The 25,429-nt window shown below is 52.4% G+C and overlaps 2 protein-coding genes across 8 annotated transcripts in view; one reads left to right on the forward strand and one right to left on the reverse strand.

Moving 5' to 3' along the window:
* Positions 1 to 650: 650 nt before the first annotated feature.
* MYMK (myomaker, myoblast fusion factor) lies at positions 651 to 7,856 on the reverse strand. Its single transcript, XM_054646621.2, has 5 exons — positions 7,722 to 7,856; positions 5,275 to 5,389; positions 2,671 to 2,819; positions 1,786 to 1,902; positions 651 to 797 (listed from the first exon to the last, which is right to left on the reverse strand). The coding sequence occupies exons 1-5, from the start codon at positions 7,854 to 7,856 to the stop codon at positions 651 to 653; spliced, it is 663 nt and encodes a 220-aa protein (XP_054502596.1).
* Positions 7,857 to 16,885: 9,029 nt separating this feature from the next.
* Positions 16,886 to 25,429, forward strand: part of ADAMTSL2 (ADAMTS like 2) — a 28,037-nt gene continuing 19,493 nt past the window's right edge. For 5 of the 7 annotated variants that reach the window (XM_077189304.1, XM_077189305.1, XM_077189306.1 and 2 more), the window contains exons 1-9: positions 16,888 to 17,076; positions 18,593 to 18,704; positions 19,562 to 19,704; positions 20,258 to 20,333; positions 20,691 to 20,793; positions 22,414 to 22,559; positions 22,662 to 22,785; positions 23,729 to 23,809; positions 24,944 to 25,119. In XM_077189304.1, coding sequence (XP_077045419.1) covers positions 18,594 to 18,704; positions 19,562 to 19,704; positions 20,258 to 20,333; positions 20,691 to 20,793; positions 22,414 to 22,559; positions 22,662 to 22,785; positions 23,729 to 23,809; positions 24,944 to 25,119 — 960 coding nt within the window. In that variant the 5' untranslated portion in view covers positions 16,888 to 17,076; position 18,593. Of the gene's footprint in view, positions 17,077 to 18,592; positions 18,705 to 19,561; positions 19,705 to 20,257; positions 20,334 to 20,367; positions 20,794 to 22,413; positions 22,560 to 22,661; positions 22,786 to 23,728; positions 23,810 to 24,943; positions 25,120 to 25,429 lie in introns of those variants that run through there. The other 2 variants (XR_013184964.1, XM_077189309.1) reach the window with 2 other exon arrangements.

Raw genomic sequence — 25,429 nt, forward strand, 5'->3', positions numbered from 1 at the left:
GTGGCTGTGCCCAGAGCTCTGCTCTGGAATTGGCATCTGCCCTCGACTGAGCTGAGTGGAGCTGGAAAGTTTCCCACCCCACTGAAGAAATGCTGGCATTGCACACTGGCAAGGTCTTTGTTAGTATATATTATTTACATCAAGAGAATGCATAAATAAAATAGTTAATATCTCACCAAAAATACAGGTTCTGTTAACTGGGTGTTGCAAACCAAGCTTTGTGTGCACAGCAAACCTGCACGGAGGGGACAACTTGGGTCCTGCCAGGTCAGAGCATGGGACAGCCCAGGAGAAGGTGACATGGCCTGGGAGGGCAGGGGTGTCCTGGGGCAGGGGACAGGTCACAGCGCAGCTGAGTGCTCCTCCAGGGAGAATATGGATATGTACCAAACTGGAAGTGCAAGCTTTGCTAGGGCTGAGGGTGGAAAGGTGAATCACAGGATGGTTTGGGAGGGACCTTAAAGCCCATCTTGTTTCAATGCCCTTCCACTAGACCAGATTACCCAGGAAACTTCCCAGGGGAGAAAATCCATGAGTGGGCACAGAGCTGGTGGGAAAAGAGGAAAACCCAGCAGACAGGCATTTTCCTTTTGGCTGCAGCCCTCCATCACCCAGGGGCAGGAACACGCGTGCCCAGCCTGCCCAGGGGCTCAGACGCAGCAGCAGAGCGTGGAGCAGTCCAGCCTGGCGGGGGTCCCAGCACTCCCAGCCTTCTTGTTCTCCTTGGGCAGCAGCAGCACGAGGGCCATGGCCAGGGCACAGTGGTAGAAGCTGTGCACGTAGGTGTAATCCCACTCCTGTGGGCAGGGAGAGCGCCGTGAGAAGCGGGAGCAGCAGGGCTGGGGACATTAAATTTCTACAAGTAGCCAAAAGGAAGGGGATAAAAAAAGATTCCTGAACCTTCTGCCTCCCTTTGCTGTCAGAGAAGAAAGGATTTCCAGTGAAAAAAGAACCCTAAAGCAAAGGGGATTTAACACGTTCTAATTTGCACATTTCCCGATTCTTGAATGAAGTGTTTCATTACCCCGCAAAGGACGCGGCGGCGAGGCCGGGCCGCGCGGGGAGGCGGCTTCTGCTAAGTGACATTTTTATGTTCTGCTAGAATTTGCAATTACTAAATGCTTTGAAAAATAATCCTTGGGGATGCCTGTGAGGTTGTATCTCGCAGCTCCCAAAGCACAGAGCAGCCGTAACGGCGGGGCTGAGCGCAGGCACGGCCGGCAGCTGTGTCGGGGGGTTATCGCCTGCCCGGCGGGACCCTTCCCAGCAGGACGGGGGGACTGGCCAGCAGCAGGAGGAGAAGGATATAAACACAGCATCAAGTGCCCCTGGGAGTCACTGAGAGTCTTTTCTTTGGCCTGAGCCAGCTCTGGATCCGGCCATGCCTGGGTTGGATCCAGTCCCTGCCGCGTCGCTGTGAGGTGTCCTTAAGTCACCCGTGCCCAGTTTCCAAAAAACCCTGCTTGCACTTGACAAAGCCATTCTGAGGACCACGCGTGCCTGAGGAAAGCACATCCCCTGTCCTTGTCACTCACTGAAGGGGGGGAAAGAGACAGAGCATCACTCTGTGTGCCACTTGCTGTCACACCTGCTCTGAATGGATCAGGGGATGGGGACAAGCATGGAGGGACCCTTGTCCCCAGCGTGCCACCCCTGGAGCCCCATGCCTGAGCTGGGTTTTGTGCAAGGCTGGATGCAGCCCAGAGGTGTGAGTGGAGCTGTCCCTCTCTTGGTGATGTCCCTCACACCTTGTGGAGTGAGGGAGGGTGAATGTCACACAGGTACCTCAAAGAAGAACCTCAGCATCAGTGCCAGCGCCCCAAAACAGAAGCCAGGACCAATCTGTTGGGTGTAGACACTCTTGTCAGGATAGAGCCCTTTCTTCTCCTTCATCTTCTGCAGCTGGGAGGAAGGAGAGAGCACACCTGGATTTAGCTGGCTGCTCCACCCTCATTCCTTGTAATAACACTGGTTTTTTAATATTCAGCCCCAAAGCCAGCTCAGGGAGTGTGTGCCCTCACAGACCCAGCTGTGGGAGAGCAGATCCCAGCACAGCATCTGCAGACTGGAGGATGCAGGGGGCTCCCGTGCCTTGGTCTCCTCCTTGCCCATCCCCTCCCCATGGTGGCCACTTGCTTTTAGCTGCTGGCTTAGTGACAGTTTATAACTGGGGCTTGCACCACTGTATTTCCACAATGTTTGGCATCATCTTTCTGCAATTTTTATCCCATCACTCCTGCAGTGGCTTCCCCACCTCACTCCCAGCTGGGTCCACAGCACAGTGGGGCACAGACTGCAGCACTGTGCCCAACTGTCCCAGCTGGATTCAGGCAGACTGCAGACAGATTCCTCCCCACTTTATCACCGTGGTTTTATCCACATCTTCCCCGGATCTGGGGCAGTTTACCAGATCCCTCTGCCTCTGAGTAGCTGTAAAAACTCCATAAATACGTTCCTCCTGATTAGAAATGCAGGGACAGCAGATGTGGTAGATTGCTCAGACCGATCGAATCTGGCATTTATCACAGAGGCCGCTGTCTGCCTTCTGCTCAGGTTGAAGGAGAAATCACAGTGAGACTGAGAGCTGCATCTTGAGGAGGAAATCCCTGGCATGGGTTCAGCCCTTTGCCCAGCAGGAGCATCCCACAGAGCCCATCCTGCCCCACGTACCCATCTGACCGTGATCACCAGCACGGCCGTCCCAATGGGGCCCGAGTAGACGCCGTAGCCCCAGCGGTCGTGGTAGATCCTCACGGCGATGGTGAGGACTCCAAACATGATGAAGGTCGATCTCTTGGGCTCGTCAAACTCTGCCAGGGCTGAGGGACAGGAAACAGGGAACACCAGGTCACAGCCCTGCTTTTTCAGCTGCTCCCCTAAAGCCTTCCTGGGGTCTCTCCTACCTGCCCTGGGGTTGTATTCGTGTCTAGTTTGCTCTTCTCATGTCACACTGCTGGGGAAACTGAGGCACATGGGCAAAGCAAACTATCCTGAGGCATCTGAGTGATGGGTCCAGGAGATGATTGTTGTGGTTTTATTTCAGTGTTGTATGGGGAAGCTTAAAGGAGATTGCCTACCTAGAGGAGCTGTGGCTGCCCATTCCCTGGAAGTGTTCCAGGCCAGGTTGGATGGGGCTTGGAGCAACATGGGATAATGGAAGGTGTCCCTGTCCATGGCAGGGGGTGGAACAAGATGATCCTTAAAATCCCTTCCACTTTAAACCACTCTATGATTTCCCCTTTCCTTACCTCAGAATTCAGAGGCGATTGCAAAAACCCTCATGCCCTGCGAGCCCACAATCAGCTCTTGGCTCCATCCTGCATCTCCAGCCTTCCCAAACTTGCCAGCTCACTCTGGCATGGGCTCCACCACCCCAGAGCAGTGGGACTCCCCCACTGATGCCATGGGGTCCCAGCTGCCCGGCACCTGCCCACGGTTTGCAAGCTGGAAGTCGCCAGTGTGAGTAAATTATTAGAGGCTTTTGTTTAGCACAGAATGGGGTAATAACTGATAAAAGTTATGGATCCCAGTGGGCTCCATGCTTTTCCAGCTTGCACAGCTGTGTTATGGCTGTCCTGGATTTGCATTCCGGGAAGTTTGCCCGAGGGTCTGCGTCCGCACATGTGCACTGGGGCTTTACAAGCCACAGTGAGAGGCTTCCCTGGGCTTCAGTCACCACACCTTCCATGTCCTTGGATCGTGCTTTTATAGGGAGTTTGGCTAAGGGATAATGTCCGCATGTTAATCTCTGTTGTTTCCCAGAGGGTCAATATTTTAAACCTCCTAGTCCAGGATTTGTATTTTTTTGCGAGGTTTCTGAACGCAGTAATGAAGCAATCAAGTTGAATTTTGCTGCAAGGAGCCAAAGTGTCTGGATCAGCTCTGACCTACCCTGACACTGCTGCTATCCACTGAAAATGCCCTTTAGAAATCATTTGCCTCGTTGCCTTTTCTAGCTGAGCAGAGAGAGCACTGAGGTGCCCTGGGCAGTGGGAGAGCCCCCTTGGAACTCACATTTTGATGGGACAGAGCCATTTCTAAGGGTAATATTTTCTCCACATATTTTTCCCTGCATGGTAAATTCATCCTATTGCATGCCCTGGAAGGGAGGTGCTCCTGCATCCCCACAGGATGAATCTGCCCAGCTTAGGGGTGCTACCCCTGCTTGTGCTGGGCTCTGAGGCTGCAGGAACCCCATCCCTGCTGGAGGTCCTGCACTATCCCTTGGTGGGGCAGAGGGGAAAATGCTGTGACTATTTTGGGGTTGACTTCAGCTTATCATGGGGAGCAATGGAAACTCTGTCTGGAGTGGGCACTGGTTAGAAATGGTCCAAATTTTAGAGCAAAACCTTTGTTTTTTGGAACATCTCTCTCCCCTGACCCTGCTGTCTTCTCCTGCCATGAATAATCACATCCTTCCGAAACTCATGGTGACAAAATGGGAAAATGATAGGTTTGAACTTTTTGTCTTCCTCAAATTTTTTTTCTGTTTCTGTTATATTTTGTTTTGGTGGCAAATAAAGAACAAAATGAGGAAAAAGAGAGTGAAGCAAATGTGGGGAAAAGGAAAACTGAATAACAGGGCAAGGGGTGAGATTTATAGTAAAAAGGAAGTGAAATAAATTTCTGCTTTTTCTAAGCAGATCTAATATTCCCATCAGCCCAGCCCAAGCTTTTGATAAACCAGGAAGTTATATTTGTTTTGACTAAACCACTTTGATTCTCATGCTACCAAGGGAAGTGGTAGATTTTGCATTTCTTAATGTCCCTAAGTGAGGCAAGACAAGCTGATGGGCCTGGTATGGGGAAAATTAGAAGAAATGGGAAATTCCCTGGTATATGAGGTTTCAGACTTGGTCATCTCATAGTCTTGTCCTGCCTTGAACTGCAGCACAAGGCTGTTACTGTCATTTCAAGCAGAGGACGTGTGAGAGCTGGTGCAGGCAGGGGAACACCTGACCAACAGCACCAGCAGGTGCCACAGCTCCTCATCTCCTGGGGGAAAATGTCCCCAGCCACCACTCAGAACAGTTCCATGTCTGGACCCCACCAATCACAAAGACTTTCCAAGGTGTTAATGATACAAAACCAGATTCATCCAGAGCACAGACTGACTTCCACAAGGGACAGTTTCAGTAGCAGCTGAGGTGGAGCTCAGAGCGAGCGGCATTTCTGGGGATTGTCCCCACTGACTGTCCCATCAGCCATGCTGACAAATCCAGCCCTTCCTGCCAGGGGTGCAGCTTTCAGGAGCCACAACAGACCAGTTCTTACCCATCAGGGACACCCAGATGGACAGGGCTGTTCCGTAGATGCTGAAGTACTCCAGGATGTCGTAGCGCATAAAGCACAGCACTGATAACCCAGGGCCATCACAAACGTGGTAAAACTATTCAAAAAGAAAAAAAAATTATTAGAAAACCAGTTTATTACCCACTTACCAGTAAGGTAAAGGCTTTTATCAACTGGTTTGAAATAGTGTAGCTGCTGAGGGGATGGCCAGCCAGGCCAGAACAGTGTCAGCTACAGCAGGATCACTGATATGCAGTAATGAATATATTTGAGCGATAATGTCATCGTTCCCGGTTGCAAATTGCCCAAGAATCAGCATTCTTCTCTTTTAGTACAAACTAAGACAGGCTTTAATTTGCCTCTTGGCCAGAATTTGCAATCTGATGACCAAGCTGCTTTGAGCTGGGCGCTGGGGGACGGCCTCTCCAGCAGAAGGAGAACTCTGGGGTTGTGGTTTTAATTGCGAAAGATTCTTGTAAAACAATTCAGAATGAGCGTCCTGATGAAATGTGTATGGATGCCAGGTCACTGTCCAGGCTAAACAGGGTTTATATGGCCAGATTCTGAATGCTGGGGAATTCACTCATTAGTGCATTCCCTTAAAAACCACCAGTTCCTGCCCATTAACTCATTGATTAGGTTATTTGTAAAAAAACCCCATTTTCATGCAACATAAATGCAGACCACTCCAAGAGACCTTTTCCAGTGCAATCAGAGGAATGCTCCCAGTGTTTGCCTGGCTCTCTCCCTTTCCTGCCAGCCCTCAGCCCTGCAGGTTTTGCAGTGGCAGCACCAGGGAGCTCTGCTGTTCCTGAAGAAGTCCCTGCTCCGCTTGGCCGGGCGCCCTTGGAACGCTGCTCGCTGTCACGGCCCAGTGGGGATGCTGATATAATTTATAATGGGAATTGCTGCGAGCCCTCTGGCTGCCTGCAGCTCCTAGAAAAGATTGCACCACGGCTGTAACTCTTCTCCCTGCTTGAGATTGGGCTCGGGGAGTCTGGAGCCCGGGGGGAAGGAAAGGTGGAAGGCCAAGCGTGTTCCTGGCACTCGTCTGCCACAGCCATGTGCTTTCACTGCTCTGTTCAGCTCTCCTGCTGGAGGAGGAGTGGGATGCTACAAAAAATGCAACAGCAGCAGCTGCTGCCCTTCCAACCCCCTCCCCACCATGCTGGCAGCTGCCTCTCCTCCTTTCCCTTCTTTCCCTTCCCCACTCAGGGAGATTTTGCTTCTTCAGTCTCTTCGGAGAGGACCTGTTCCACCTCCCACCAAAATCTGTGCCAATTTTCCTACTGGCTTCTTGAGGAGGTGGAGCAGACACAGACCCAGTGCAAAATGAAATTGTAGATGTCTGGCTTCCCTGGGGAGCTGGGGTGGGGGGCTCAGGGATGTTTTCATATTAACTGCTCCTGTAGTTTTTATAGAACTGGCAGAATTTCTCCCCCTGCCTTGTGGTTTAATCAGCTCAAATGGTCAAGGAAGTTATGTGGATCCTTAATAGGAGACCAAGCTGATTCTGAGCCATGTGGAAGAGCTTTTCATACTGGGAAGATCCTTTATCTATTCCCTGCCTCAGTTTTTCTGTACAAGAAACATGCCAACCCTCATGAGATGCCTTGAGATGGATGGGGATTAGTGGGAAATGCAACATCAGCTGGGCTGCTGAGCTGTTTCTGTCATATTCTTTAGGAGATCATTGAAATGTAGTCAAACAGGAGATTTTTTTTCCAGTGGGAATGCTGCTTTGGGTGCTCAGCTGGTGTTTGTATGGAGTCACTGAGCAGGGATACAAAGCCCAGGGCATCACATGGCCGGGAGCAGGAATAGGAATGTTTTATATATGTACAGACATTTCTTCACTTGTTATTTCCACACAAAGGAAGGCCAGGGAATCAGAGCCTGGTAAAAGACACATTTCAACACACAAAGGGTTAATAATTATTATATTTCAGCCTGTTTTATTCTCTCCTTTCCCAGTGCAGAAACTCCCCTGACTCCAGCATTGCTCCCATCCCCAGCTGGCAATTGCAAAATCAATAATTTGACTACTATGTGCTTTTGGCTAAAATGACAGAGGCAGAGCAAGAGATTCTGGAGGCAATTTAAAGCCTAAATTCAGCATGGCCACTTAGCAGCTGTAAAACAAAGAGAAAAGCCAGCTCCAAAGCAGTGCAAATCAGTCAAGGCTCTTTGCACCCAGACCTTCTCCCTAATCTCAGCCATAAAACACCACTAAATCTCTGTAAGGCCACACTGTAGGACACCCTAAACTGGAGAATCAGCTGCTCAGCACCACACACGGTGGGAAATAACTGAAAAAGGATATTTTAGGGGTTGTGCTGGCTGCTCTTGGGTGATCAGCTTCTCAGTGATACAGGGGGCATCTGGCAGGATAAAACATGCAGGGAGAGGGGGAATTGAGAACTTCTTACCGCCACGAAGAACATGGTGAAGAAGTAAACCATGGCTTCCATGTGGAAACGCCGCTTGGCCGCGATGCTGATGGTGGGGAGGAAGACCAAGGAGCTGAGGGTGGGCAGAAGGAGCTTGGCCACCAACGAACCCATGGGTGCCTCGTGGGCCAGCAGCTCCTGGGAGCAGGGCAGGAATGGTGGAGAAAGCAGTGGGGAGTGTGCTTTAAAATTTAAATGCCCTCGTGGCAGGAGGGCTGCGGGCAGGGAACAGCTGCCACCGCCACAGCCCTCGCTGCTGTCTCATCCCAAATTCCTGACACAGCCGGTGGCTCCGGGCAGCAGATGCTCTGTGCCCCCAGAACTGGCCTGGGTGTTTCTAAAGGAGGAAAAGGGAATGTTGTCCTTGCACGCCTTGTGCTGGGTGTTGGATTTGGGTGCGTGGTGGGTGAGCTCAGACTCTGGGTTTGCTCGCTCCTCATGGGGACATCCCAACCCTACATCCTGGTCAGTGCTGCTGAAAGAAAATCCATCTTCTTTCCTCACAAAGGGGATGGGCACTGATCTGTTCTCTCTGGTGGTCAGGAATAGGACCTGGGACTGTCCTTTGCGAGGTCAGGAGCTAAACTTGGTGATCCCTGTAGATCCCTTGCATTATTTTACTATTCTCTGCTCTGCATTTCCACAAAGGAAGAGCTGGTATGTGGCAGGCCCTAGGGTTTTTTAAACAGTGGGATGTATCCTACGACCTTTATACACTTGAGAAGCACACACCAAGCTCCAAATCTGCCTTTTATTTCCCCACCTGGGGTGGGTGCAGACATGGGGCAGCTGGTGCGGCACAGCACCCAACGCCTGCTGCCAGTGCCTACGTGCCCTCCGTGGAGTTCAGTGCAGTCACATTTCCCAGCCATGCCCTCAGCCTCTGCAGCCTGGCCACCTCCAGGAGCTCTGTCTGAAATTCAGGAGCCGAGCGTCTCCGGGCTGGAGGAATTCGAGCGGATTGTCGTGCGGCGCAGGAAAAGCTGGAGGAAAGGAAACCAAAAGCCAAGCGGCGTTCGGGCTGCTAATCCACTCAGTGGTTCTCTCTTTTATTATGACTTTTTATTATATCGCTGCTGCTCCCCCCCTGCGTTAATATCTTTTCCTTGGAGCCTCGCAGGGATTCTCGGCATCCTTTCGGCACAGCTGTTCCCGGGACACGGGGAGCAGGAATGCTCCGCTTGAGCAAGCGCCTTTGTGGCTGCGGCTTTGGGGAGGAGGGTGGGAGCTCTGATAGCAGCCACCAGCTCCAGGGCTGATAGGACGGGCTCGCCTCTCCCCCGGGAGGGGGTCTGGAGCAAAGACAGGCACGCAAGGATAAAAAGAAATCCTCTTTAAACCACTGCGGGACGTTGGAGGGGGAGTTGGGGATGTGTGTGTGTGTGTATGTGTGTGCAGGGAAGGGCACAGAGCAGTAAAGCATTGACTCTGTGCCGAGAGCCTTCCCCAGGGCTCAGATGAGCTGGGTAGGGCTCCCGTTTTTAGCTGATACTGCAGGAACCATCCACATTCCCTGGCTGGCTGCAGGCATCATCCCTCGGCGGGATGCTGCCCACACCACATCTCCAGCCGCCCTCCTGCCTGGGCAGGCTATAAACTTACCACAGAACTCTGCAAAACTGAATCTTGACCAATAAATATTGAAAAACCCTGGTGTCCCTATTTACTGTGAAAATGAATCCCTCCAAGCCAGCACATAAATACCCTGGTGCTCCCCAGGTGTCCAGCCCTGAGCTGAAAGCAGAGCTCCAGCACAGCCCAGAGTACCCTGCTCCTTTTTTGGGCCATATCCTCAGATAAATCCATTATTCTGTGTCCATGATCTGCTTGGACCAGCCGTGGGGCCCAGCAGGGCTTGTCCTCATGGGGGTTTTGAGCAGATTTGGGGTTGAGAGGTTGCACAAACCACTCTGGATCCCTGGCTGTGAAAACATCATCTGCCCTGCTTTTGTGGCCATGAGATGGATGTGAGAGAGGTGAAAGCACAGCTCCAAACCTGCTGCTGAGGGCAAACCTCCATGTCTGGGTGCAAAGCAGCCCCCACAGCCCTTGTGGGGACACAGCAGTTTGCAACAAGGACATGCAAGGGTGGTGGTTGTGCACAAGGCAAACACATCAGGTGGAAAATACCATCAGGCAGTTGTTAAACACATCCCCTCACTCCCAGCCTCTGCCCAAAATCCAGCTGGCTCCCACTGGAAAGGAAACCCCGTTGGCTGCTGGATGCAGCAAGTGCCAGCCATGGCAGGCACTCCCCAAGCAGGGAAGTGTTGGAGCTCTCAGGAGCAAGAAAACATTCCACAGGTTGTTGGGGTTTTATTCTATTTTTTTTTTTTTTCTCTCTCCCAGCTGCACACCCTGGGCTGGTGGTTGGGTTGCTGCCAGCACTGTAGGCATGGGGGGAAAAAAAATATCCCATCAGGTTGCACACATGTTTCAGCTATTATTGAAAAAGAGCCCCCAAAATGAATGGGGAGGAGAGGGGCAGGCAGGTGGTGAGCTCCTGGCAGGAGCTGCTGCTGCTTTAAAAGGTCTTTGTTCACTGCGAACACCGCGGTGCAGACGTGGGTTGGGCAAACCTTCCCGGGAAGGAACCCAAAAAACAAAGGGCCAGGACTTTGTTCCTTCTTTCCTAAACAGGTAGGAAATGGAGAAAGAGCAAATTTTAGCTCCTGAGTTTAAGTGCTGCTGGAAAGGGAATTTTAAAATCTGCATTCCACAGGGCTAATTCCGTGTGGATTGGTGTGCACGCAGGAACGGTGATATATATGGCTGAAAAGTGGCTCCCAGATGCCAAACCCAGGTTCTGGTATGCTGTCCTGGATCCTTCCAGGGTAACATTAACCATGGCTTGCTGCAAGCACTTCTACCCTTTCAACTCAGACGTTGCAGTGGAGGAAAGAGACACAGAGAGTTTTGTTTTATTTTTAATAGGAGGGTGATGGTTTGAGAGCAGTGTATGTTGGAACAGGGGCTGAGGGGGCTGTGCCAGCTGAGAGTATTGAGAGTATTTTCTCCTTGGGGTAAGTATGGGATGATCTTTCATCTGCCTGTGGTGTAGACTGGGTCAGAATTGAAACCTGCTCAGTTGAGTGTCACCAGTCAGTGCCAGGCTGGAAATCCTGGTGATAATGACCCAAAAACAAAGAGTGAAGCTGCAGTTCTACCTGGGGTTGCACTTTGAAGGACTGTGGTGCTACAAAGTGGTTTTTTACCACTCCCATTACTTCAGAGTTTAATCTTTCATCCCCACAACCCTTCAGCTGTGCACTCTGATGGTGAGAGGCTGGATGGTGGCCTGGTCTCAGCAGGTTGATGTGGCAGAGCCTTGAGCAATCTGACCAGCAGGGCACCATCCAGTTTGTGAAGATTTCCTGCCTTTTTCTGATCAAGCATCCTCCTGGTGTGGAAGCACCTGGTGCAGGAGTGGAGCAGCCCATGGGCACGAGCCCTTTCCTGCCCAGCTGGAGAAGAGATGGCAGCAGAAACCTGGATAAAACCCCTCTGCCTCTGCTCAGGGCTGGAGGTGAGATCCTGATGTGGGGAACGCTTTCTGGCCAGCTGGAGCCCAGACACAGCCCTGGCACCAGGGAAAGGAGCCCCATAAAGGCAGAGCCACCAGCTGGGCTGGAGCCCTGCTCAGCCACTGCTGCAGCCCCAGCTCTGATCACCCAGGCCCAGCCCTGCCAAAGCACCTGCATCCTCCTCATTTTATTAGTGGAATAAATTGCCACTTAAAATATCCATTCTCCCTAAGGCCTGGCCCCATTTGAGGCAGCTTTAGCTGAATACTTACCCTTAAAAAAAAAAAAATCCCCCTTCCTGTCTCCCTGTTGAATAAACCTATTATGCATATTGCTCTCAGGTATTCCTGCTGCTGTTTTCCTTAGGGATTTTTCACTCTTCCCTTTCCTCTCAGCCCTGTCATGGCCCATGACAAGCATGTCACCATGAATGATAAGGACAGCTGATTTCTTGTCACCAGTTTTCCATTGCTCCTATCTTTGGGATGTCCTGGGGTGGCCCCCCACTGCCAAATTCATGGAGGCAGTGCAGGAGTTTATTGCTCATTTCATGGTGTTTAATGGGTTTTTTTTACAGTCATAACTCCTGGAGCCCAGTAACGACGTTGAGGGTCTCAGCTCTCACCCTGTTGGTCACAAAAATGTCATTTTCTGCAGAGAAATGCTTGAAGCTGTGATGCTTCAAGGCTCAAAATCCAAAAAGGGAATGAAACCAGTCTTAGGGTTTTTGGGGAGTCTGACTCATGGATTTTGAATGCCTGTGGTTGGCAGGGCTGCATAGCTGATGGCCCTCAGCACAATACTGCTCAACTTCCATGGCAGACTCATTCCATTCAAAGAAAAGCCTTTGTACTTTTTTTTCTCCAATCTTTGAATAGCTAAAATTTTGAACCGAGCTTGACTTGCCTGGAATCTCCTCCAGGTTCTTGCAGGAATTTGCAATCTTTGGGGACAGGTAAGATTGAAGTCTGCACAGAAAAAAGAGGCTCATGAAACGATTGAAACTCCACAGCCACGACCACACCTGGGGTCACTGCGGTCACTTGTGACTTTCAAACTGCCCAGAGATATTTTTCACAGGAATCTGATGGTGAGAGCAGCTCAGTGGCTTTGGCTGGTTCAGTTTGACTCAACATTTTGCAAACCCTCATGCCATAAATCAGCCCCATGCCCAGTGTGTGGGGACAGGCAGGGATGAGCTGCCTTGCCCAACACTGCGCCGCAGGTCACTCTGCAAGGGGCTGAAGAACACTTCTGCCTCTAAAGAACTCTTCTTTTGGTCTCCTCTTGCTTCTTTTACTTACCCAGTGGTGGGCCACAGCTGCAGCTCTTGGCTGCCAGGGGCTTTTTGGGGGGCTTTGATCCCCTTGGTGAAGTTCTGGGACCTCACACGCTCAGGGTACAGCTTTAATCTGCCCATGCCACACCAGTCTGGCCTGGAAACAACTGCAGAAATGCCAAACAAATGCATCAGTTCTGCAGTCAGGATGAAAAAGGAAGAAAACCAATCAGTTGTCTCATCCCTGAGGGAAGATGGAGCTGCTGGAGACCCCTGGGCCAACAGATTCCTGACCATGCTCACATTCCTGGACCTGGGCAGGCATTTTGGGGGGCCTGGCTACAGCAGAGTCCTCACATCTGCTGTGCCAGGAAAGGGCTGAGCCAGGAAAGGGCTGATCTGGCTGGGAAAGTGGTGCTGGAGCTCCATATCCATGGCTCTGGCTCACCAAGAAGAGATCCTGTGATACAGAGTTCATGGAGGGCTCGTTCCAGGGATGTGCTTGGGACTCAGAGGTGCTGGGTGTCAGCTCCAGCAGGTCCAAGGCTGGTGCTTGGGTCAGGATGGAAAAGTGTCCTGCCATGGGAAGCACAGGGAGGAGGTCAGTGTGTCCTGCCTGGATCAGAGCTGGCTGTCACTCTCTGCTCCAGGCTGAGGAGTGAGGTCCCTCTGCCCCAGCAAAGGGATCCCCCAGCCCTCCCTCGCTCCTGATCCTGCAGAACCCTGAGTTTGTCCTCTCAGCTGAGCGTCCCTGGCTCCTGCCAGCAGCCCCGTGCCCAGCCCAGCTCTCTGTTGAACTCCTTTCAGCCAAGGAAACTCCTTTCCTCCACAGGCACTTCTCTGGCCAAACCAGCAGCCGGCCGCCGGCAGCGCTCCCCGGCTGGAGAAGGTGATCTTGGAGCTGCTTTGGGTTTTATTTGCACTCTGAATTCTGGGGGGAAAAGCCTGGAAGCCTCCTGGGGCAGGGCTGTCCTGTGTCCCTCGGGGTGGCTGCTCTGTGTCCCTCAGGGTGGCTGCTCTGTGTCCCCCAAGGTGGCTGCTCTGTGTCCCTCAGGGTGGCTGCTCTGTGTCCCCTGTGGTGGCTGCTCTGTGTCCCCCAAGGTGGCTGCTCTGTGTCCCTTGGGGTGGCTGCTCTGTGTCCCTCAGGGTGGCTGCTCTGTGTCCCCTGTGGTGGCTGCTCTGTGTCCCCTGTGGTGGCTGCTCTGTGTCCTCTTTGGTGGCTGCTCTGTGTCCCTCAGAGTGGCTGCTCTGTGTCCCCCAGGGTGGCTGCTCTGTGTCCTCCAGAGTGGCTGCTCTGTGTCCCTCAGGGTGCCTGCTCTGTGTCCCTCAGGGTGGCTGCTCTGTGTCCACTGTGGTGGCTGCTCTCTGTCCCTCAGGGTGGCTGCTCTGTGTCCTTTGGGGTGGCTGCTCTGTGTCCCTCAGGGTGGCTGCTCTGTGTCCCCTGTGGTGGCTGCTCTGTGTCCCTCAGGGTGGCTGCTCTGTGTCCTCTGGCATGGCTGCTCTGTGTCCTCTTTGGTGGCTGCTCTGTGTCCCCTGGGGTGGCTGCTCTGTGTCCCCCAGGGTGGCTGCTCTGTGTCCTCTGGGGTGGCTGCTCTCTGTCCCCTGTGGTGGCTGCTCTGTGTCCCTTGGGGTGGCTGCTCTGTGTCCCTCAGGGTGGCTGCTCTGTGTCCCCCAAGGTGGCTGCTCTGTGTCCCTCAGGGTACCTGCTCTGTGTCCCCCAGGGTGGCTGCTCTGTGTCCCTCAGGGTGGCTGCTCTGTGTCCCCTGTGATGGCTGCTCTGTGTCCCCTGTGGTGGCTGCTCTGTGTCCCTCAGGGTGGCTGCTCTGTGTCCCCTGTGGTGGCTGTCAGGGCAGGCACCCACCGTGTCCTGGGGCAGTGGCAGGAGGTGAATGCCCAGCACAGGATTGCTGCTCGCCCAAGTGCAGGATGCAGAGAGCAGAGCTGGATAAGGGACTCTCATCCAAATCCTAAATTTCCCTGGGAAAGTCCAACACGAGCCCTCAGTGACCGTCCCGGGTGGGAAATGCTCTCGCTGTCCATGCAGGTGCATCTTGTCTCAATTTACTGCGAGCCCAAAAGCAGTAAATAACATCTGCAAATCATTTCTAACGCTCCTGCCAAAAACCGGGAGATAAAACCCGCTGTTGTCTGAGCCTGGCCAGCCGTGATTAATGCGGTACCTGCAGCAGCAGCCCTGGGGCTTTGGGGACACTGCTGTCCCCGGGGGTTTTGGGGTGGCAGCAGTTGAAGCTGCGGGGTTTGGCTGATGTGAAACTCGTGTTTTGGATCTGCTCTGTGCTGCAGTTTGTTCTCGGGGCTGGTTGGGCTCCCATCGAGGCGATGGCATCGCTCCTGCTGATTTCACGGGGCCGGGGCGGGGCAGTGTGAGCCGCGCTGCCGCGGCCAGGGATAACACTGTGATTTATGGGAGCAATCAGTTGCCACTAGGAGCTGGTTAGGAATTTTCCGATGAAACGGGGATTGCGTCAGAAACCGCTGAGTCATCTCAACTGTTTCATAAAAAAAAAAAAATACTATATTAAAAAAAAAAAATCTTTTGGCTTTGATGAACTTTTGGTGAAGCACAGACTGAATGTGTCTCGCCTGCTGCTGGCTCCCCCAGATCAGCATTCCCACCCTCTGGCATTCCTCCTCCAGCCTGGGACAGGGTGTGAGGTCACCCAGGGATGGCATCTCCTGGGGTGGCACCTCCTGCCCATCCCCAGGGCTGGGGGATGCTGGGGCTCTCAGGGACCCAGGCTGCTCTGGAGTTTTCAATGTGAAATAATTCGATGCTTTTAAAACCTCTCGTGTTCAGACTTTTCCCTCCTGGTTGTTCCAAAACGGAAAGGGTTTTCTCCTGCATGTCTCGGGCTGGGATATTTTGAAATGCAGGAGTTGGGTGAACTCAAGTGCTAAATTTTCCCAGTGTCCTGGTCACAGCCAACCGATGGAAAATTGAAAGTTGCAAATCAACCTGGCTGGGTAAATTAGAACAGGCTGGCAGACATTTAGCCAAACAGAAAAGGAGACTTCATTTCCCATGTAATTTTTTTGGGACGGATTCTCTGTCACACAGACATCCCTGCGAGGACTGGGTCCAAATTAACAACGCTGTGATTTCTGCAGGGTACTGGCAGCTGGGAGGGAAAGTGTGCCCATGGTGGGGGGACAATCACCTCAGGGCCCTGCAGATGGGTGCTCCTGGCCAGTGGCAAACGGTGACAGGGCTGAATGCTGCCCTCAAAGTCCAGGAGCAGCCAGAGGGACGACCTGCAGTGCAGTGCTCTGCTGGGAGCACTGGCTTTGCCCTGTGCAGGGAGGGAAGGAGGAAAGGCTGGAGCTGAAGCATGTCTGGAGGGATGTAGGAATTTTTCAGGTGGGCTGCTCAGAGCTGCTGGGATGTGCTGAGGAATGCACAGGAATGAGTGTCACCACATTTGACACATACACACCTCAGAACACAGACAGATGGATCATGTATCAAATATAGGTTGCACACACTGTAGCTGTGGCCTTCTTCCCCACAGGCTTTTCTCCCAGACACACAAACACAGATCAGACATGACCTGTGCGTGGCTGTTGCTGAGCCAGGGGATTTGTCCCCATCAAAAATGGCTCTTGACGTGCCCCAAACCAATTTTCTTACCCCATTTTCTGCGTGGCACAAAACTATTTCAAGCAGCAAGACTGGCACTGAGCTTGACCAAACAGCACCATAAGCATGGCACCTTGAAGATTTGGTTCATTTTCCAGCACCAAGTGAAATGAAAAGCTTGGCAGACCGAATCCAACCATTCCCCTGGCCATCCCAGAGGCAGCACGTGGCTGCACAATGCCCGTGGAGGTACCGGGAGATCTTTGGTGATCTGATGATGGGGTGGGGGCAGCAGGTCCCGTTCTGCCGCCCGAGGAGGGGAGTGCAGCATCCTCCAGGGGGGGTGCCGGGGGTAGGGGAGTGCAGCATCCTCCGGGGGTGCCGGGGCGAGGAGCGGCGCATCCTCCCAGGGAGTGCCCGGGGAGGGGGGAAAGCGAAGCATCCTCCAGGGTTGGGGGGGAAGCGGAGCATCCTCCGGAGGGTCCCCGGGGAGGGGGGAAAGCGCAGCATCCTCCCGGGGCTCCCCGGCTCTGCGTGACCAGCGGGAACGCATGCGTGCGGTGCGGGCTCTCCCCGCCTGTGCCCCCCCGGTCTCGCCTCAGGAAACCGGCTGGCGGCCGCGGGCCGGCGCCGGGGGAGGCGAGGGGTTAACCGGGGTGGGGGCATCCCGGGCCGAGAGGTGTGAATTCCGCCCGCTCTCCCCCCTGCCTCCCCCCCGCCGCCGCTATAAGAGCGGCCGGCGCGGGCTGGGGGGAGCCACTGCGGCGGCTCCTCCTCGCTGGAAGCCCCGGCGCTTTTGGCTGCCCTTTGAAGTCGGAGAGGGAGAAGGAGGGAGGGAGCGTCTGGGGCCGCCGCTGCTCCGCTCCGCGCCGCCGCCGCCGCCGCTCCCGCCCGGCCCCGGAGCATCGTCCTGCCCGGCCCCTCCGCCGCCAGGTACGGCCCGTCCTGTCCTGTCCCATCCTGTCCTGTCCCGTCCTGTCCCATCCCGTCCCGTCCTGTCCCATCCCGTCCCGTCCCGTCCCGTCCGTCCCATCCCTCGCCGGCGCAGATGCGGCTCCGCATCCCGGCTCCGCATCCCCGCCCCGCATCGCCCTGCGGCCGCCCGAGCGGGGCTGCCCCGCTCCCGGCTCCGCGGTGCTGCTCATCTCGGCGGCATCCCTCCCCCCTTTCTTAATTTTGCCTTCATTGAAGCACGCAGCCCCGCAGCCTGTAGGATAAACTCCGAGCGCGCTCTGGTATTGGCTTGGAGTCAGGAGTGTCTGGGAGCCTTAATGAGAACCAAGTGTAAGGCAAGGCTCAGCCACCTGTCCGCGGGATCCCCGGCCAAGCGCTCTGGGCTCCCATTAATCAATGGATCTGCCTCTTGGAAAGTCTCTTTAGCATGCTGCACCTCTCCCCCAGGGCGATTGCAGAGCGGATTTGGGGACCTGGAAGCCCTCTGGTAATTTTTTTCTAAGCCAGACAGCAAAGCGGGGCTGGTGTTGCCGGCAATTCAGCGATTTCAAAACCGCTACAAAAACCTTTGCAAGGAGGAAAAAAAAAAACAAACCAAACAAAAATGAGTGGGAAAGAAGCTCTTTATATTGCAGGTCTGCAGTTCTGCCCTTTCTCCCCAGGAGCAGCACCTCTCCCACCCCCCTGCTTCCCAAAGATACTGCCTAACTGCTTTTCAAGGGAAATTAGCTTAGGGGAGGATCTTTTTTTCTTTTTCCTCACAGACATGAGCTGCTTTGATTGCCTGGAAGCATGATTTCCTGAAACCTGCTCCTTTCTGGCTCTTGCAGGGAGGTTCACAATAAAACGTATTGTGGTTTTGAGCTGGGTTTTATTTAAGAAAATGCCATTCTGGGTTACTCTCTTTCATGAGGCAGATGGAGAAAGAGATGAAAGGCTGACACTTGGGATAGTTCATTTCTGCTCTTTAATTGTGGGTTGTGTCTTTTCTATAAGAAAAGGCATCTTCCCTGGGAACCGAGGGGAATTGGAGTGGAATAAATGAAAAAGGAGGAATGATGCCTGTTAATTGCATTTTTTTGTTTTTGAAGCTTTTCATCTCATTCTTCCAGGAGCAGTCCTGTAAATGGGGATATTTAAATGCACTGCTTTTATAGATCCAGGAACACTTCTGGCTACTCACTGTGCTTCGGTGTAAGCCAGGCTCTATTCCAAGGCAGCCTTGGAGCAGTGTCAGGTGCAGCCACTGGAAACCAGTGCAAAGTTGTGGTTTGACAGATAAAAACCAAGCTGGGAAGTGAACCTGTACCATGTTCATGCTGCTATTAATGAAATAAAACTCCAGGCTCAGGTCCCTGCAGTCCCTGCTGGTCGGTGCCTTCAAGCTGAGCAGGAATGCTGGAGCAGAGCTCTGGAACCAGGCAAAGCAGGTCCTGCTGCTGGGCATGGGGCCGGCTGGGAGCTGTGCTTAGTGCAGTGTTTGGTTGCTTTCTAGGATGAAGATATCCAAGTGGAAGTGGAGCAGCATCTCCACCAGTGCTCAGTTGCAGCTGAAGGGCACCCTGGCCCTTCTTCTTGTGGGCAATGTTGTCTTTGTCATAGCTCAGGTAAGGCTGTCAGGTTTTGGGGGGCTCTCTGGGCTTTAAAATGCTCTGGTGTCTGGGATGGGAGCCCCCTGGGCTGGCAGAGCTGCTCTGTGCATGCACCAGCTCTCCAAAAATTGTGAGGACTTCTGGCTTGCCTTCACTCTTTAGTCTGGGCTTAACCTAAGTTGTGCCTACCATGGCCAGGAGCATTCACAGAGCATTTCAAGGACTCTGAAGGGCCATGCCCTGCTCTTGGGTGAGCATCACTCCTTGCTCCCTGCACTGGCTGAGCTTTCATTTACTTTCCATGCAATATTTGCAGTTCCTCTGCCCTCTGATGTGTGGTTATGACAGGGGGTGGGAGCTGGGGGTGTTGGGACCCTCCTGAAGTGACAAACCTGAGCTTGCAGAGAGAGCACACAGGCTCCTGCACCCTGCTGGCACCCCCTGGCACCCACTGACCTGCTCTGCTGCTGCAGAAGGGTTTTGCAAGGGTTTGTTGAAGCTTCCAGTGGAGCTTCCAGCTGCAGCTGGCTCTGCAGCTCCCTGAATTCTCTGTGGAGCAAGAGTCAGAGAGCACCAAGAGTCTCACAGAGTTTAGGGCTGTTTGGGAGCTCGGTTTTGCCAACTGAGCGAAACAATGAGAATTTCCTTTCCTGAGGAATCCCAAATATTGCCACTTCATTCCAATTTTGTAATGAAAACACAATTGCAAGAATGCAGGGATGGAAACCTCAGGCTTGACCTCAGCTGGAGAAGGCAATGCCTGGGTCGAGTGGGGCAGGCTGGGAGGGGAGGGCTGCCCTCAGTGTCCCCACACAGGCTCTGAGGTTTGGATGTGACTCCTGCTTCTCCTCCTTCCCCTGTGCTCCGAGCAGGACCTGACACAGACGTCCAACAGCCTGGAGGAGGGGTCAGACGTCACTGCCTACTGGTGGGGAGAGTGGACCAAGTGGACAGCGTGCACCAGGACCTGCGGGGGAGGTGTGAAATCCCAGGAGAGGCACTGCCTGAGGCAGAGGTACAGCCCCACGGGCTGGGGAGGGGCTCTGCAGCAGCTGCCTGACCCCAAAGGTCACCACTCAGACAGAAGCACCGATGGAAATGTGTCTGGGCAAACCCTGCTGGGCCAGGAGGGGATTTCCTGAGCTTTGGGCATCCCTGCCAGCAGCTGAGGGAGTCCTGGGCTGGCCCTGCAGTTTCTGCAGCAGGGCTTGGTGCAGAGGGGGCACAGACTGAGCCTGCTCTCCAGGCTCTGGGGCACAGCAGCCCCTGGTGCAGGGCTGGCTGGGGACCCACTGGTTCCATCTGCTTTGTGCCTGGCTCTGCCCTCTCTGGGCAGCGTGGTTCCCAAAAAACACTTTGTAAATCTTGTCCCCAGGCCCTCACCCCATGATAGCTCCTGGAATAGTTGGTGATGCAGGTGACAAAGCCACAGAGACCTTTGCTACCTGCTCCAGGAACAGATCTCTGTGTGGCTCTGCTGTGTGCACGCTGACCTTACAGAGAGCAAATATATTTAAACAAGGGAAAATGATTTCTGCCCTCCATCTAACTACCATTTCCTTATTCAGAAGGAAGTCAGTGAGTGGGCTGGCTAATAAAACTTGCACTGGAACATCCAAAAGATACCAGCTCTGCAAAGTCCAAGTAAGGATATCCTTTGTCTTGTTGGGAAAGTCATGTATGGCGTTTCTGGGTCCCTTGGAGAGGGGACACCATTTGTCCTGTACCTGTCACTCTCTTGCCCCTCCAAGCAGCTGGGGGTTCCCTTCTTTGGTGCCAACCTCCAGTGTCTGGGCTTTGGGCATTTTGCCATAAAAACCAGAGACTGGTTCTGGCAACGATTCCCAGGGGGTTCCTGCAGTGGGGGGAGGAAGAGGAGGAGGAGGAGGATGTGGCCTGGCTGGGGAAGGTGATGGAAACACTCCTTGCAGCTGGTGGTGATGTGCCAGAAACCTTTCCTGCACTTTGTTTCCGTCAGGATGTTAATGTATCCCATTCTAGGAGTGCCCTGTGAACGGAAGGAGCTTCCGAGAGGAGCAGTGTTCATCCTTTAACTCCCATGTGTACAATGGCAGAACCTATCAATGGAAACCTTTATATCCTGGTAACAAGACATTCTTTGTGTGTTTCATAATGCTCAGCCAAATATTTTGATAGTTATGATGCTACAGCCCGCAGGAAGGCTCCTCCTCTGCTGTTTTAAAGTGGTTTTTCAGAGGCACAATCAGCTGTCTCCCGAGTTCAAAGGCTTGTTTGGCAGCTGCAGGGTAGCCTGAAAATTAAATAACAACATGAATTCATGTCTGTAGCCTGTGTTGGTCACAGCTCCCAGGGACCAGAGGCTGCAGGAGGATGTGGGAGCAGGAGATGTGAGGGCTGTGCTGGCAGGGACAGTCAGGCTCACCCTGACAAGTGTCCTTTGAGCCAGGGCCATTGCTGGCTGTGCTGTTTCAGTGACATTTGGTCTCTCCCACGCCCTCTGTGTGCTCTGTGAAATGTTACCGAGGTGCAGCTGGTCACTCTGGTCATCTGGGGTGAGCAAGAACTGCAGAAACTACTTGGGACTCAGAAACTGAGCTTTCATTGAATTTTTATTGAACACTGAACTCCCATCAAAATCAATCATTAAACACAAGCCATGGATGAGCTTTAGAGCTGCTGGGAAGCCAGGACCCTTCTCCTGAGGAAGCTCCTGAGCTCAGGTTCTTCAGATTCAATTGGATACCTAAAAATAGAGATGGGATCAGATCCATCTTCACATCAGATTCATTTGAGTGCCTAAAAATAAAGATAGGATCTCCTGCAAACTTTGTTTTAGGGGTCTGTACATACCCAAGAACAATTATCTTCATCAAATCAATTTCCCTGTGTACCAGGCCCCTGGCTCTCCAGCCTTTGCAGGATCAGCAAGGTAGAACTTGGTCTATGAGCTATTTCTTCTTGGTGGCTTTTGTCCCTTGAAGGTGACAATTTCCTTAAACACGCTTGCTGCTCAAGCTGACTCACCAGAGATGATTCAGGAGTTGTTTTGTGCTTGAGCAGGCGTTCATGTGGCTCCTGGGGGATTTGCAGAGAATATTTTGACACTGATGCTGCCTTGCTTGGGTGTGCAGGCCAGTGGGTCTCTGATTGCTCAGGAGCTGGTGGAGACAAACACTTGGGGTTCTGATGCAAATATGATTTTTTCATCTGCTTCCTGTGGATATTATAAAATGTGGGATTACTGTGCTGGTGGGTGCTGCCAGCCAGTTGTTGTCTGCAGAAAGCAAAGGGTGAATTGAGTCCATCTTGGGTGAATGTTTATGGAAAAGTTATAGATCAAAAAATGCTCTGAGTTGCTGTGGTTTGAATATAGTCTTACAGGTGAATTTCCAACAATACATGTGTAAATTTAACTCGTATATCAAGTGTTGCCAAGTGCACATGCACGTTTTTGTGAAATGTACTTGCACAAAGCAGTGCTGCTGCCTCAGTGCCTGCCCTGGGCTGGTGCTGGTGATGCCCCTGGCATCCCTGGGGCATCTCTTCCAGCAAAGGCTGCCACACTGTCCAAGTGCCATCTCCTGCCTGTCCTCAAACACAAGAGATGGCCACTTGAGAACTCTCACTGCTCTGCAGTTGTGCTGCTGTTGTTTAGCTTGGCAGAGATTTGCTGGCTTGGGTAGGATGAAAGTTGTGGTGTTTCTGCTGTTTTTGAATCTCTCTTTATATCCTTTCCCCTTAGATGACTATGTTCACATTTCTAGCAAGCCCTGTGACCTTCATTGCACCACTGTGGATGGTCAGAGACAGTTAATGGTTCAGGCCAGGGATGGAACATCCTGCAAATACACGGATTTCCGAGGGGTTTGCGTGTCTGGAAAATGTGAGGTTGTTAAACATTATAGCAAAAATCTCGTTAGTAGCATTCAGAGAATCGCAGTGGGTGCGACGTTTGCCTGACCCTCAGTGCTCTGTCTGTGCATTTTTTAGCCCATTGGCTGTGATGGCATTCTCTTTTCCACCCACACCTTGGATAAATGTGGAGTTTGCCAAGGAGATGGGAGCAGCTGCACCCACGTAACCGGCAGTTACCGGAAAGGAAATTCTCATCTTGGTAAGGCTTTGGGGATTGAGGGCTTGAGTTGAGAGGGCTGGGTTTAAAATGGAATATTTTTTTTGGTAAATTGCTTTTGGGTCTTACCAACTGCCCAATTCAAGTTTTTCCCACATGTTCTATGTGTGTTAATGGCGCTTGTTTGGGCAGAGAAAACCTTCTTTAAAAAAAACCAAAACAAAACAGGAAATTTGCATGGTGTTTGTCAGAAACCAGAGATCTCTGATGATGAGTGGTGCAAAAGGGTTATGCAAGAGTCTGGTATCTATTTTAGTCTTTTTTAGTCATTTAGCCAAAAACAGGACACTCATGACCCAGTAAGACTAGAAATAAACGACTTGTAATAACAGGAAGCAACAATATCTTGAAAGACCAGGATTTCAAAAATCAGTGTGATGTAAAGCAGCCGAACCTACATGTCCTAAATATAACAATCTAATTCAGGAATTATGATTAATGCTCTCTGAGATGGAGCAAACTGCAGGAACTTCAGTGCTGTGCGAAGACTTGTCCTGTCCCATCTTTTGTCTGGTGCCAGGTAAAGGGGAGGCAGAGGAGAAACCAGCTCCCATCTCCTGCTGGAGTTTTGGGAATGCTGGCTAACACAGGGAGCAATACTGAACCACACAAAAGCTTCTCTAGCTAATAAAACCATCTGCAGATGTATTTTCTTACACCAGTTTAGATAAACATGATACTTGTGCACGTAAGAACTGAATCCTTTCCCCCTTTGGATGTATTTTTCCTCCATAAACCAGGACACAATTCGCACATTTTTCTATCACCGATAAACTCCTGTTTGCAGCCTAAAACATGAAGGGTTAGGACTTTTAAGTCCATTAGAAATGTGGGTCCAGGCTAGGGTGTTGGCCAGCTTGCAGCTCTGCCTGAGGAGGGTTTGGTTCAGATCACTGGTCACAAAGATCCTCTGGTTAATCCGTAGGCTATTCCCTGGTCACGCACATTCCCGCCGGAGCGAGGGATATCCAGATAGTGGAACGGAAAAAGTCTGCAGATGTTCTGGGTGTGTATAACCTCTTGGTACTTCCCTAGGATGCATGCCTATGCTGGTTAATGCTTTTTCCAATGCAGAGCTGGATGCAGTTTTGTCATAGAATCACAGAATATCCAGAGTTGGAAGGGACCCACAGGGATCAGTGAGTCTGTTTGCTGCAGACATGAGTTAAATCCGTAGGCAATGTAAATCCATCTGTGTTGTCCAAGCCAGGGTGTTGCTCCTCTCTGCAGTCCGAGCACCTGGGCTGTGTTTGTCAACACTCTGATTGCTTTAAAGCAGAAAATGTTGGTGAATATTATTTCAGCAGGGTGTGACAGATGCCCTGGTGCTGGATCACAGATGGCCAAGTGACTTCACCTCTCTGGTGATCCCCCCAGCCTTCCCCTGCCTGGGGAATGTGCAATGACAACAGCACCAAGGGGATGTGACCTACATGTGGCCTTGCTGAAGTGTTGGGGACCACACACCCATCTCACAGGGGAGGTGACAGAGCTGCTCAGGAGCAGTGTGGAAAAATCCAGACTTGCCAAAGAGAAGCACATTTGCTGCCTCAGAGGCTTGTGGCCTCTGGAACGTGGCTGTCACTTCCCTGGAAGTGTTCAAGGCCAGGCTGGATGGGATTTTGAACAGCTTGGTCCCATGGAAGGTGTCCTGGCCCATGGCAGGATGAGATGAGCTCCAAGGTCCCTTCCAATGCAAACCATTCTGGGATGATGCTATGGATGAAAAAGGCTTGATGTGGTTACCACTTCCTGGGCTAGCTCAGGGGGCATCAACAATGGCATCTTGGGCCACTGCTGGCTCAGGGGACATCAGCTCCTGCCCTTGGCCACCTGCCAGTGCTCTGTGCAGAGCTGGGGCTGTTCAATGTTCCTGCTGGGCTGGTGCCAAAGGGGTGACAGGAGCCAGGGCGAGTGTGAACCACATTCCCAGGGGTTTGCAATGTGGAGGGACACGTGGCCCAGAACTCTGAGCACGCCCTCACATAGTGAGTGCTGCAAACAGGTGACCAGTGCATTGCCATGTAGGAGAATCTCCTTTTTTTTATTGCTGTGGCACTGATTTTACCCCCTGAACACACCAGGGGCTGCATCCAGAGCTTTGCACGTGACAGCACTGACTGTTCTCTCTCCTTTGAAGCTGTGGCTGATGAAGCTGGGTACTATTTCTTCAATGGGAACTATAAAGTGGACAGCCCAAAGAACTTCAACATTGCAGGCACGGTGTTCAAGTACCGCCGGCCCATGGACGTGTACGAGACTGGCATCGAGTACATTGTTGCCCAGGGACCCACAAATCAAGGGCTGAACATAATGGTGAGCTTTGATTTCTCCTCTTCTCATGGTGGGAAAGAGAAAATCCACCTTGGATTGAGGAAGGGGTGAGCTTGGGAGCAGAGTCCTGGCATGGTTTTACATGAGGAGGGGATGGGAGCAGTGATTCTGGCCAGTTCCTTACCCAACCCTATTTTTTTTTGTGTCAGTGCTTTTGGATTCAGGCAGGGCTGTCAGTGGTGAATGCGGGCTTGGTAACTCCTCTCTGCAGGGAGAAGATGCCTCAGGCACTGTGAGGGGATTTCTCCTCTGCTCCTTGGCATTTTTATCCAAGTTACCTGGCAGGAAAAGC

This window comes from Agelaius phoeniceus, chromosome 21 (genome assembly GCF_051311805.1).
Source record: "Agelaius phoeniceus isolate bAgePho1 chromosome 21, bAgePho1.hap1, whole genome shotgun sequence".
Taxonomy (NCBI): Eukaryota; Metazoa; Chordata; class Aves; order Passeriformes; family Icteridae; genus Agelaius; species Agelaius phoeniceus.

Bases quoted from the DNA above. Each gene is read 5' to 3' on its own strand.
- MYMK (XM_054646621.2), bottom strand. From the start codon at position 7,856: ATGGGTTCGTTGGTGGCCAAGCTCCTTCTGCCCACCCTCAGCTCCTTG. The intron at 2,820-5,274 runs GTAAGAACTGGT...CCTGTCCCTCAG, and splicing joins CATCTGGGTGTCCCTGATGG to CCCTGGCAGAGTTTGACGAG. The intron at 798-1,785 runs GTACCTGTGTGA...CCCTGCCCACAG, and splicing joins TGCTGAGGTTCTTCTTTGAG to GAGTGGGATTACACCTACGT.